The 12,984-nt window shown below is 37.8% G+C and overlaps 1 protein-coding gene across 4 annotated transcripts in view; it reads right to left on the bottom strand.

The window, feature by feature from the left end:
- HSF2 (heat shock transcription factor 2) overlaps positions 1-12,374 on the bottom strand; it is a 29,039-nt gene extending 16,665 nt beyond the window's left edge. For all 4 annotated transcript variants that reach the window (XM_063096963.1, XM_063096961.1, XM_063096959.1 and 1 more), the window contains exons 1-4: positions 12,127-12,374; positions 3,051-3,159; positions 2,767-2,894; positions 1,795-1,919 (exon numbers count right to left, since the gene is read on the bottom strand). In XM_063096963.1, coding sequence (XP_062953033.1) covers positions 1,795-1,919; positions 2,767-2,894; positions 3,051-3,159; positions 12,127-12,219 — 455 coding nt within the window. In that variant the 5' untranslated portion in view covers positions 12,220-12,374. The remainder of the gene's footprint in view (positions 1-1,794; positions 1,920-2,766; positions 2,895-3,050; positions 3,160-12,126) is intronic.
- Between the last annotated feature and the right edge of the window lie 610 nt (positions 12,375-12,984).

Below are 12,984 nucleotides of genomic sequence, written 5' to 3'. Positions count from 1 at the left end.
AATTCAGATTTTGTGAATTATCTTAGGAAACAAAAAGTGACATTTGCCTAGCTATGCCCCAGGCATTATGCTAAGTATTTATGTGTACTACTTATTTAAACTTCTCTAAAAATTTCTAAGAAAGAAATCATTATCTCTTTTATATATAAGGACCCTGAGGTACAGAAAATAGAAGAACTTGCCCAAGACCATAAAGATAATTTGGTAAGTGCTAAAGTCAATGTAAAATCTATCAGACTCTAAAACTATCTTAAGATTTGTCTCAAGGCCGGCCCGTGGCTCACTTGGTAGAGTGCCGTGCTGATAACACCAAGGCCACGGGTTCGGATCCTATATAGGGATGGCCGGTTTGCTCACTGGCTGAGCGTGGTGCTGACAACACCAAGCCAGGGGTTGAGATCCCCTTACCGGTCATCTTTTTAAAAAAAAAAAAAAAAAAAAAAAAAAAAAAAAAGATTTGTCTCAAACACAAGCATATACAAACCACTAAAATATATTTTATTTTTACAAAAGCATATCCAATAATATGACAAACCAATAACTTCCCCTATAGTAATACTTTTCTTTCATTCATCTTCTTTTTATTGAAACGGCATTGTTATTAAATGCTGATAATGCCAAAAAGGCATAAAAGATAATCCACTTATTAAATGCTTTAATTTTCGATCTTTTGTTAATCTCTACAAAAACCACCTTCCTCAATACAATTATTACAAAAGGACGTGTGGATTTACATATAAAAGTATCGAAAAGGAGACTTTCTTTAATACTTACTGAATAACTACTGTATTTTTTCTGACTCATATTTAAAAATGCTATTATCTGCCTACTAAAGATAAGGAGGAGATGGTTACTCTAAGACTTAAAGGATGATCTGGGAATCCTTTCCCTTAAGGGCTAAAACTGAGATCCAAAGAACTGGGTCAAAGGGCAGCTAGTAGACACAAGACACATACAGTAAACAGCATAAATGGTTAAATATGCAAAATGCGAAAGCTTAAGCTTATTCAAAAAGAATCAAAGTCCAGGATTATTCTTTTAATGAAGATATTTGAGAATACTTAATGTCCCACATTTGAAATGGGAGAAAGAATACATTAAACAACTAGTCTTAAGCCCTTGGCACCTATTAAAGCAAGAAAAAAATCCCAGCTACATACTAAGAGGAGTAATGCTGTGGCAAGTTAAGATAATGGCATCAGGAAATATAGTAAAACAAAACAAAGCATCTTTCTATATATAAAAGGTTTTAATAACACTTTCCCAAGTCTACACGAAATGAGTATCAAGTAGGACAACTCTCTTGTGTCCTTTTTTTCATATTTTTGGGGTCCTACTTTTCCTATTTTTTGAGGTAGGCCACCTAGAGGAATCTTAAGAAAGAAAGAGCCATTTAAAAAAGGATGGATAACATGAAGGATTTTTTATGGCTTGTGTATCCTCATTGTGTGTAAACACCACATGAAAGCTAACCTAAGTAGAATCATATTTCCTACACCAACTTAAAGACCTACTGTTTCATCAGTAAGATCTATGTATCAAATTATTTTGATGTGTCTAGGTTTATATATTCTTTTGATCACAATAATTAAAACATAATATTAGGGTAAAGTCTATGGCCATGAATCAAAAGTAAAGGGAACCACCACTTGCAGAAAAATTACATTTAATTTTGGCTTCAACAAAGTGACCTAGGTACTTAAAACAGAACACCAGACAACCTCTAACCCGAACAAACACTCACACACACTCCTAACACCCATATCAGGATTATATTTGGAAATAATACTTTACCTTTTTAATTCAGAAAGCCTGGACTCAATAGTTTCTTGTTTTATTTGAACCTTCTGAGCACTACTCATAATTTTTGTTAAATCTTCCTGACGAATTTTATTTTCTTCTGGTTTTGAAGATGAAACCTTTCAAAAAGCAAATTTACAAAAACGATCAAATATTGAGCACCCATGATTGTAATTTTATTATATGAGTTTTTTGTAGCCTGTTCAGCAAGTAAGATCTGGTTCTAAAGAGTCCAGGATGGAATTCTAGGGAAAAAATAAACTTCATAGCTCAATGGCAGGAAGAAAGAAAGAATCAGCTTACTTTTTTTTTTTTTAATGTGCAAAGTTTTCACGAACAGGGACATCTTAGGGTCTTTTTTTTCCTTCTGCCAAATTCTCTGTGACTCCCCAAGCCTCTTTATTACCACAGTCCACACTTAATTAAATTTATACAGTAATAGCTGCATGCTAGGCCATTTTCTTTCATGGTCCACCACCCTTTTATAGATTTAGTAAAATATCTTATTTCAGCAAAAGGTATCACTCATTTTAAAATGTATTACTGAATGCCTACTATGTGTAAGAGACATTCTGGGCACTGGATATACAACCGTGAACTACAGAATGGATATACAACCGTGAACTACAGAAGAAGCCTTCCAGGGCATATATTCTAGCAGGAGCTTACTTTTTTCTTTTAGATAAGGAGTGAACTATCCCACTATAACAATAACTCCTCACCCTCAGTTAGAATGTAACACTTCCCTTTAGAAAGTGTGTAAAGACTGAGCCCTCAAGAGTATAGCTGACACAGGAAAAAAAAGCAGAGGGAAAGAATTAATAAAAGCTTTCTTAGTCTAATTCATCCCAATAAGGAACACCTGTGTATTTCTGTAGTTCTTAATTTCAAGAGTTAAAATAAAAATCTTGGCCAAGCATATTACAATGTTAATATCCTAATTAACTCATGTTAAAAATAGCTTACCTTCCTTTTAATGTTCTCCAGCAAATCATCTTGGCCTTGTTTGAAGTAAGGATGCTGAAATTCAACAGGACCATCTCTTTCCTGCTTTACAATTCCAGAGTCGATATGTACTACTTTACGGAAACCATCTAAAAAAGATTAAAAATTCGCATGACTAAAATAGACAAAAGTGAAAAATTAATAGTGCTTAAATGGAATATACTTTCCTTTATCATCCTAATGGGAAAAAATGGTTTGATCAGTGGTTATTAGCAGCATCTAAATCAACTGCTGTCCATACTCACACATATTCAGTTGCCTCACAAAGCTTGCCATGTTATTGTGCTTGAAGTACTTGGGAAGAATTTCTTTTGCAAATCTTTGTTCATCTAAGACCAGAAAACTTTGGCCATTCTAAAAACACAAAACAAAACAAAAAAGAGAGAGAAGGTCAATTAGGTAAGTAAGTCCTCTAACACATCGTGATATATATAAACATCAAAACTGTTCTGAGTATTCTTCTACCATACCCTCAGACCAAAATTCTACTCCTAATAATGGCAACAAGAGACAAACTGCGATTAAGCTTTCTACTTAAAAGTTTAAGAATAAGTCTCAAACCAAAAGCTGCATCATATGCAATGGTGAAATATGAATACACTTTACAAAGTTCACGGAAAGATTTGTATCATCTTTTAATGCTATTTTTCCATTAACTTTTTGAAGTACACTTGTGTTAGAAGAATTTTCATTAAATCGGAAATGAGAAAAATAAATACAGCATGTAGCCAGTTAATTATTTAACATTGTTTTAAAACTAATGCAATTAGATAAAAATAAATAAAGTAAATTTTGAGGGGAAACAGCATTTTATCATTAATTGCAGTAGACATAATTCTATCTTTGTACAATCAATTGGAAAAATGTAAGAGAATTCAGTAAGACATCTGGTTTGTAGATTAATATTAAAAGTTACCAGTGTTTTTCCATACCAAAAATAAACGATTGGAAACTTACTGCAAAAATAGAGTAATCAAAACAGCATGGTATTGGCATAAAAACAGACATATAGATCAATAGAATAAAATAGCCCAGAAATAAATCTTTTCAAAGGATTTTTGAGAAGACTGTCAAGACCATTTAATGGGGAAAGGACAATCTTTTCAACAAATGATGCTGGGAGGACTAGATATCCACATGCAAATGAAGGAAGTTGAATCCTTACCTGATTACCATGTATAAAAATTAACTCAAAATGGATCAAATACCTAAATGTAAGAGCTAAAAATATAAAAAGTCTTAGAGAAAAAACTTCATGACGTTGATTTTGACATAATTTCTTGGATATGACACCAAAAGCAAAGGCAACAAAAGCAAAAATAGGCAAATGGAACATCAAATTTAAAAACTTTTGTGCAAAGAACACTATCACTAGAGTACAAGGGCAACCTACAGAAAGGGAGATCTGCAAATCATAAGTTAATATCCAGAATATATAAAGAACTCCTACAATTCAAAAACAAAAACAAATGAACCCAATTAAAACACAAGCAAAAGACTTGAGCAGACATTTCACCAAAGACATACATATGACCAATCAGCGCATGAAAAGATGCTCAATATCATTAACCATTAGGGAAATGAAAATCAAAACCACAATGAGATCCTAGTTCATATCCATTAGGATGACTATTATAAAAAAAAAAAAGAAAAAGAAAAAGAAGATGTGGAGAAATTGGAACCCTTGCACATTGCTCATGGGGATATAAAATTTTGCAACTGCTATGGAAAACACTATGGTGGTTTCTCAAAAAATTAAACAGAGTTATCATATGATCCAGCAATTCCAGTTCTAGATATAAACTCAAAAAAAGTTGAAAGCAGGGACTTGAATATATATTTGGACCTCATGTTCATAGTAGCATTATTTACAATAGTCAAAAGGAGGAAGGAACCTAAGTGTCCACTGACAGATGAATGAACAAACTGTGGTATATACATACAATGAAAAATTATCCAGCCTTATAAAGGAAGGAAATTCTGTCACAAGCTACAACATGAATAAACCCTGAAGACATTACACTAAGTGAAATAAGCCAGCCACAAAAGAACAAATACTGTATCATTCCATTTATATGTGGGTCTTCAAAAAGTTCATGGAAAGAATCATACTATCTTTTAATTCTATTTTTCCACAAACTTTCTGAAGTACCCTAGTACAAGTTATTTAGAATAGCCAATTTCATAGAGACAGAAAGTAGAATGGTGGTCATCAGGGGCTGGGGAGAGAAGGGAGTTGGAAGTTATTGCCTAATGGGTATAAAGTTTCAGTTTAGAAAGAGTGGAGTAGCATTGAGCTTTTGCTTTTTCCTCCCAAATGGAAAGTTTATTAAATAATACTTTCTTCTTATTTTCCCCCCATTTTGAATACCATCTTTACATATTACCTGTTAAATTCTCAGATAGATATGCTGCCGCTTCTGTCCTCTCCAGTCTGTCCATTCATGTATTCAATTATCCTTCTTTATTACCAAAATCTTGCAAACACTGTAATTTTATCATCTGTATAGGGTAGGGTTAACACCCTCCTCCCCATTGTTTTCAATATTTTCGTGCCTAGTATGTAATGATTTTTACAAATGAACTTAAGTACCTAATATTTGGTTGTGATAGTATCTCCATCTCTACTCCAACAATCTTTTTTTTTTTTTTTTTTAATTAAGAAAGAATTTAATTTACTGGTCAACTTAGGGAAAACTGACAGCTTTATAGTACTTCATCTGTCTTCCTTATATCTCTCTGTAGTTTTAATATTTTCTTTAAGATCCTGTTTGTTTTTAAAATTTATTTTTAGATAACATTTTCCTGTTATTGGGCTCTTTTACTCCATTTTAGTTTGTTTTTTTAAATTGTGACAAAATATTTGTAACATAAAATCATTTTAGCCATTTTTAAGTGTACAGTTTAGTGGCATTAAGCACTTTCACACTGTTATGCAACTATCACTGCACCTCCTTACCCCTTTTGAAATTAGGTATGGTCAGATGACTAAGTATGGCCAATCAAATATAAGCAAAATGAAACAATTTCAAATAATACTAATGATCCATTTTTAACCTCAAAGTTAATATGGCCAAGCAGAATGCCCAATCTGCAATTTCTCCTAATCTCCCTCCATCTCAGCAAATGGATTCATCCTGTTGCTCAGGCCAAATCTATGAGTCATTCTTAATTCTTCCCTATCCCTCCTCCAACTAGTCAATTTATCAGCAAGTACTGCAGCTTTGCCTTCAAAGTAGATATCAGAATCTGACGACTACTCAACATCACTACTGCAGCTACCCTAGTCTCAGCCACCACCATTTTCAATACCATACTGGAAAACTGTGATAATCTTCAAACTGGTAGCCTCATTTTCAATCTCCTTAACACAACCCTAAGGCCCTATATCATCTGCTCCCACCCACTTCCCTGACCCTACTTTCCCATTCTCTAAAGACATACCAACCACATGGGCTTTCCTGCTTCCTTGAACATGCCATATTTGAGGCCGTTACATTTGCCATTCCACTTTGGCCCATTCAGGTCTCTGCTCAAATGTCACCTCCTCACAGAAGCCTTCCTCATCACCGTACCTAAAATATCCACAAATCCCTGTTTATGTGCCAGTTATCAATTTATTGCTACAAATTCACTCTTCATTGTCTGTTCTGCAAACATGGAGTTGGGTCACTTAATATCTTTCTTTTTCTAGCTGCCATGATGTTAATTAAGCTTTGTCAGTAAGGGATACTAGAGGGATATTACAAGAGGAAGGGGTTCTCATTGCTAGTTCCATTGTGTCCTTGGCAGGCTCCTGCAGTACAGGCAGGTGGTTCTCCAGTGCCTAGCTCTTGCAATGCATGGCAGTCAGCAGCACCCAAAGGCCAGACACTTTCCCTGGCACTTCCTCTCCCCTGGGAGGTCTCAGAACAGAATGTCTCTAGCAAGACATCTCCCCATACACAGCTTTCTAGGGTACTCTACAGCAGGGATCAACAAACCAAACGTTTTCTTAAAGGGCCAGACTGTAAATATTTTAGGCTTGCAGATCATAAGATCTACTTTACCTCTGTAGCGAGAAAGTGGCTATAAACCACATGTAGATTGGGTATGGGTATCTTCCAATTAAACTTAATTTACAAAACAGATGTCTGTCTCATGGGCTACAGATTTTGCCAACACCTGCCCTAGAAGACACATTTCCCAGCAATTTTTGAAGGATGGATTTTCAGTAAGTTCCACCAGTGCAGCATCAATGACTTCTCTGCCATTCAGTGAAACATGGCAATACTCTCTTCAATAAGGTTAGGATCTCAGCCTTGGAGGTAAGGGTTCTTACCTGGGCATCCTATCTCATCTGTATCACTAGTGGCTGCTCCTTATGATTATTTCTATATTCTTTAGAGTGTTCTTTACTCCAACTCCCCTGATGCAGTTAGTAATTCTATTAAACTTTCCCTGCTGAAATATTGTATGGCTTCTTTCTTCTATGTGGACCCTAAATGATACACTATTTAACCTGCTTTATTTTCTCTGTGGTACTTATCACTAACTGAAATTATATTACTTGTGTTTGCTTACTTTTTTATTTATCAGTATCCTCTACGAGAATGTAAGTAAGTTCCATGAAGGCAGGCACTTTGGTTCATTACTGAATGAATTCCTAGTACCTAGCACACTGGTCATAACAGATTCACAACTGATATTTGTAACTACCTTACTAAATGCATCTTTGGCCAGAAGGACTAAATTATATCCCAACTCCTGGATTATATCAAATGGAGAGATAAATGTCTCTTGCTTATATTTGCTGTCTCTCTTACATACACCCCTCATTCACTCATATCATTCTGTGTCTGTGCTTATGGTATCCCTCCAGTCTCCACTCTAAAATTGGTAAATAACCTCTCTGAGTGCAAAAATTCCACCTTACTGCCATTTTAACCTGTGAGGCTCAAACAATACAATACAAACTTCTTGTAAGGGGCAGAAAGCCACTACAGGGTAGAAAAGATTGGTTCCTTCTCCCTAAACCTTACCTACAAATGTTGGCAAACTTCCAAAGAGTAGTAACAGTTGTCACTGCCCAATTTAACCTCCTGGTTCTCTTAGTTTAGAATACTCTTACTAATAATCTAATACTTCAGGCCCATGACTTTAACACACTTTCCAGAATAGAAATTTGTAACTTTAACAATCAATCCATAACTTAATATTCACCAACCACTCCTTGAGTCTTTAGCTCATTTTCTCTCATGTGTCAAATAAAAATACCTGTAAATGAATCTTTCAGCTTTTCTGAAGGCCCACCTAAGTTGAATTTTAGGGATAAAATATGGATTCTGCCACACTTGTGGCCTTTCTTGTTTTCACTTTGGAATGCTGAAATAATGTAATGGCTGCTGGGATGTTCAAAACAATACTAGTACATTGGAAAGTCTAGGGGCCTACTGCTCAAATTCATCCCAAACAACTAGAAAATACTAGAAAAATTTTGTTTTTGCTCCCTCTCCCTCCTACCTATTTATTGATTCATTTATGCTGATGTGAAAGGGAAAGAGAAGTAGAGAATACCAGTGGGCACAAAAAGATGGAACACATGGGTATGACATCTTTAGTGTAAATCACTTGGTCTTCACAAGCAATCTGAAGAACAGAGACAAAGGTAAGAACAATGACAAAACAATGACCTTCCAGTTCTTTCCTTTTTTATACTGTTTCACTTCAACATACACTGTTTATAAAATTTCATTAACAGTAAAGGCTGTTCTTCACTATCAGTGGCAAGAACTTCCATTTAACCTCTACAACCTCTTGTCTTTAAGTATCAAGTTCCCCCAGTTGCTTCCAAACTAAACATGTGCCCTCTCTTTAGGACCCTATTACACTGAAAACAGCTTTAGATTGTCTGAAACTAATATCTCTGTCCTTGATTCTGGCAATAACTGTGTACCACAACCATGGATAGCTATATAAAATACTGAAGTTATAGGAAATGTTAAAAAAAAAAAAAAAAGGAAAAGAAATTCACTTTCTTGTTTTTGGGAAAATAAGGGAAAAACTGAAATATGTAAAATATGCTTTCTTAAACACACTATGGATCTAAAGACTTTTCTTTTATAAGTCAACAGCACATTTAGTCTAATTTTGATTACTCAGAATATTGTATTTCTATATTTAATGATAAGAATGAGAGTATTATTTCATTTTTCAATTTTGTCATATTACAAGTTCCAAGGAAAACTAAAATTATATAAGTCTTCAGGAATCTCAAGCCAAACGTTCCAAAATACAGTTGGTAAAAGTTTTTCTCTCCTGGCTTAACACTCAAACTAGAGAAGCAAATCATTTTCCATCAGTGAAAAACAAATTGCTCAAAAGACTGCCTGGTTTCCAAAACATCTGCTCTTCTAAAAGTCCTTAATATGTTTTTCACTCAGATAATATAAATGCTTAAATACCTCAACAGAAGTTCAGCACAACAAGTTTGAAGGAAACCAGAAACAACCATAAATAGCAACTTTTAAAAGATGGGGATAACATTGTTTTTCCATCCGAAAGTTTTACCTTTCAGCGTTAGCACAGCTTTTAGAAAAATCTGTGGGAGAACAAGACTGAAAGACAGCTGCCCTAAGCAACTAGGATTAGTCCCAGACAACATTTATCTAGAATTGTCCACTAACTTGTAGAGGGTAACTAACATTTTGGTATAAAACTAGGGCCGAGCCCCTGGCGCACTCGGGAGAGTGCGGCGCTGGGAGCTAGCCCCGCGGGTTCGGACCCTATATGGGAATGGCCGGTGCACTCACTGGCTGAGTGCCGGTCACGAAAAAGACAAAAAATAAAGTAAAATAAAAAATAAAACTAAATACTGTGCCAAGTTTAGTGCTGTTGGTGGAAGACTAATCTGAGAGCTCAGAAACTTGTGTTAGAGTTTCATCTCCAACCTTGGCTAGCTGTATGATTATGGATAAGTAATCTAACCTGTCCAAGTTTAGAATCACATCTACACAAGGTTGAAGCTGAACTAGATGATCTATAAGATTCTTTTCAAACATAATTCTACATTTATCATTCCTACCACTCCTATTACATTTTCCAGAGATTTCATTGATTCATCAGACATTTATTAATCAACTACTGTGTCTGTGGCACAGACACTGGCCTCACTGAGTTTACATTTTGATCATACCATGGGCATATTAGAAAATTAGTTAAAAAAAAAAAAAAAGCTTAGACTTAATGCAATATTTAATGGGATAAATAAGAATGACTAAGTGGCTTGCTTATTTGGCTTAGAATTCATAAAATGATGCATTTATAAATTAATATGGAAGGTTCCACATTTGACACTGCCTAGAAAATTAGAATATTATTAAAATATTTTGGCTAATGAGAATTTATTAGACCTGCCACTGATATAATACCCTTTAATTAAAACCAATTACCCACTGTACATATTTTTTATTCACAAATTTGTGTTCCTCCTCTTCCAGCCTACCCCTTGGGATTGGAACTTATTTGTCTGGCTTCTTGGAGGTACATTTGTTCTTAGGTGGTCTTTCTTGTGGATGTTTTTCAGAAAATGGTTATTTTATATTATCTGTCATGGAATTTGTTCTAATAAATCATTCTTCTATCACGAGGCGCAAAAATAAATAAAATAAAAGCAATTACCAATACATTTAGGTACCATTTCTGGGCAGTAAAAACAAGGAGGCCCGTCCAAGCCAATAAGGTATGATAAATTCAGCTTGGGTGGAGAGAGAATCTCAGTCCAATCTCTAACATGAATACATGGCTGAGTAACAGTCTGTGCTGATCCACCCTTGTCAAAGTTTAATCCCTCTGACTGATGAAAAGCGTGAGACATCTGTTTATTTTAAGTACATGCTGGCGGCTGGCTTCCTTATTTTCACCTTTGTACAACTGTTCAGAATTATCAAAAGCTCAGTGTGTGCGTGCCTGGGTGCGAACGTGTGCACGCTCCCGATGAGGGTGTGGGGGGTCAAGAAAGACAACCTAGTTGACAACACTGACCACATGAAAATCAAATCCTAAGAGGAAATTTTAAAGAATGAACAAATGACATTAATACAAGGCAAAATATGGTGTTACAGTGGTCAAAACTTCATGTACTTATAATGGTGCTCTCTGTTAACAGAAAAGTAAAATAAAACTGAGAGTTCCTATAACAGAAAAGGAACAGAAAAGGGAGAAGGAGGAGAGATAACATTTATTCAGCACTTAATGGGTGCCAGGCACTGTGCAGGTACTTTTCACTTAATCTCCTCGACAATTCTACACATGAAAATATGCCCAATTAGCTGACCATCTATAATAAAAGAAAGCCACTCTCCTTCATAAAATGATTCCAACAGTCTAGGAGTGTATTTTAACGCAAACGTACTGTTGATCGTTCTGCTCAGAATCTTTGTATTTGGAACTAGAAGGGATCTTGGGTCACCTAGGCAAACCATCCATCTTATGGACGATGCAACTTAGGGTAGACAAGAGGCTTGACTAAGATCATCCTTGTTTAGAAGCAGAGTTGGGATCAAACCAATGACCAAGGCATCCATTCTGCTGGCAACTGTTTAGTGAAATTTAATGAATCATTTTAGCTCCTAAGTTACCGAACACCCGAATAATTAGCACTTTTATTAAAATAATCATAAAAATCCATTTATGCAAACGGCCCAGAATCTTCAAAGAATAATTTGCCATTTTCTTCATAGCATTTAAAAAACCTATTGATAAGCAGTAATCTGCGTTTGAACATTTGCCTATTTCCCTGACTGACTGCTCTCCTCAAAGATTTCAGATGCAAAGCGGGTGTGCGTGCGTGTGTATGTGTGTGCGTGTGTGTGTATAAAATCAAGTCGCTGAGGTAAAGATTTCCTCAGCATCGACGATCCCGGCCCGGCCCGGGGCTCCCTGTGGCCTCCGCGATTCGTAACCCGCCAGCTGGGCGGGAGGACGCAGGATGAGTGTGCAGTAACGTGGCTCCCGCGCCCTAGGCTTGTCCGCTGCCCGCACTCCGCTGGGCCGGTTCCGAGCGCAGAACCGGCCGACCCGTTACGGGGCTTCCCGGGCAGCGACGCCCCGCGCGGGCGCCCCTCCCCCACCACGGTCTGAGGAGAGAGGCGCCCGCCGGGTCCCCGCGGCTCCCGCGTGAACAATACAAGGGTCCCCCGCGAGGCCGAACCCCGAGTCCCCGCACCGCGGGCCTCGCAAAGAACGTCCAGCAGCAGGCCGCGAGACAACCCCGCGCGAGAGAGCGAGAAGACAGGAGGCGGTTAGTCAGGGGCTTCGGAGGCCGCCGTGGCCTGACTGTACCTGGCTCCAGGTGATGAACTCGTTGGTGTGGGTTTCCTCTACAAGCGTCCACAGCTTGCTGAGGAAAGCCGGCACGTTTGAACTCTGCTTCATTGTTAAGGAGACGCAGGGATTCCAAATTCTACACCCGAACTCGGTTGTGACGGCGGCGGTGGTGGCGGCGGCAGCTGCTCCCCGAGAACGCCCACAACGCAGGCGCAGCAGCTCTCGGGCCCCGCCCCCCTAGCCCCTCCAGGCGCGCGGTGAGGCTGGGAGGCCAGGCTGCCGCACGTGACGGACAAGTCTCCGCGCTCCGCCCGCACTGGTTCCGCGCTCCGCCCGCACTGGTCCCGCGCTGGCTCCGTTCTTGGCCAATCCCAGACGCCGACCTCACGACAGAGAAAAGCGATTGGACGCTACGGACGTGAAGGAGTTGGGAGCAGAAGAGGGCACCGCCTTCTTATTTGCGTTTAATACGGGAGTCTTCACAGTAGCGGACCTTCGGCTTGGGAGTGTTTGGTCGTTTCACGTGGGAACAGCCTAGGGTTCCTCGGCTGTTACTGAGAGGCTGCAAAAAGTCCTCAGGGCCCTTTGTCGTAAGTTTGGCAGACAGAGTGTGGTTCGCGTCAGTCAAGAGGAAGAAATAATTCACATGGGGGAAAAAGGCAGCTTTCAAGCATGATGTGGTAGGCCCCAAAATGAAACTGTCTTGAAAATAATGAATCTTGTCTTTAAATTTTCACTGGGAGAAAATGGCCCCTTTAAAATACGTTTGTCAAAGAGAGGAGTTTAAGTAATAACTCACTCTCTACTAAGCATGTACTACTGTAAACCGGGAGCTGTAATAGACACGTTACATGCTATTTTTAATTCAGCAGA

Source organism: Cynocephalus volans, chromosome 5, assembly GCF_027409185.1.
Source record: "Cynocephalus volans isolate mCynVol1 chromosome 5, mCynVol1.pri, whole genome shotgun sequence".
In the NCBI taxonomy this organism is placed as follows: Eukaryota; Metazoa; Chordata; class Mammalia; order Dermoptera; family Cynocephalidae; genus Cynocephalus; species Cynocephalus volans.
The sequence above is the reverse complement of the archived record's forward strand: the minus strand, read 5'-3'. Positions and strand labels throughout refer to the sequence as shown.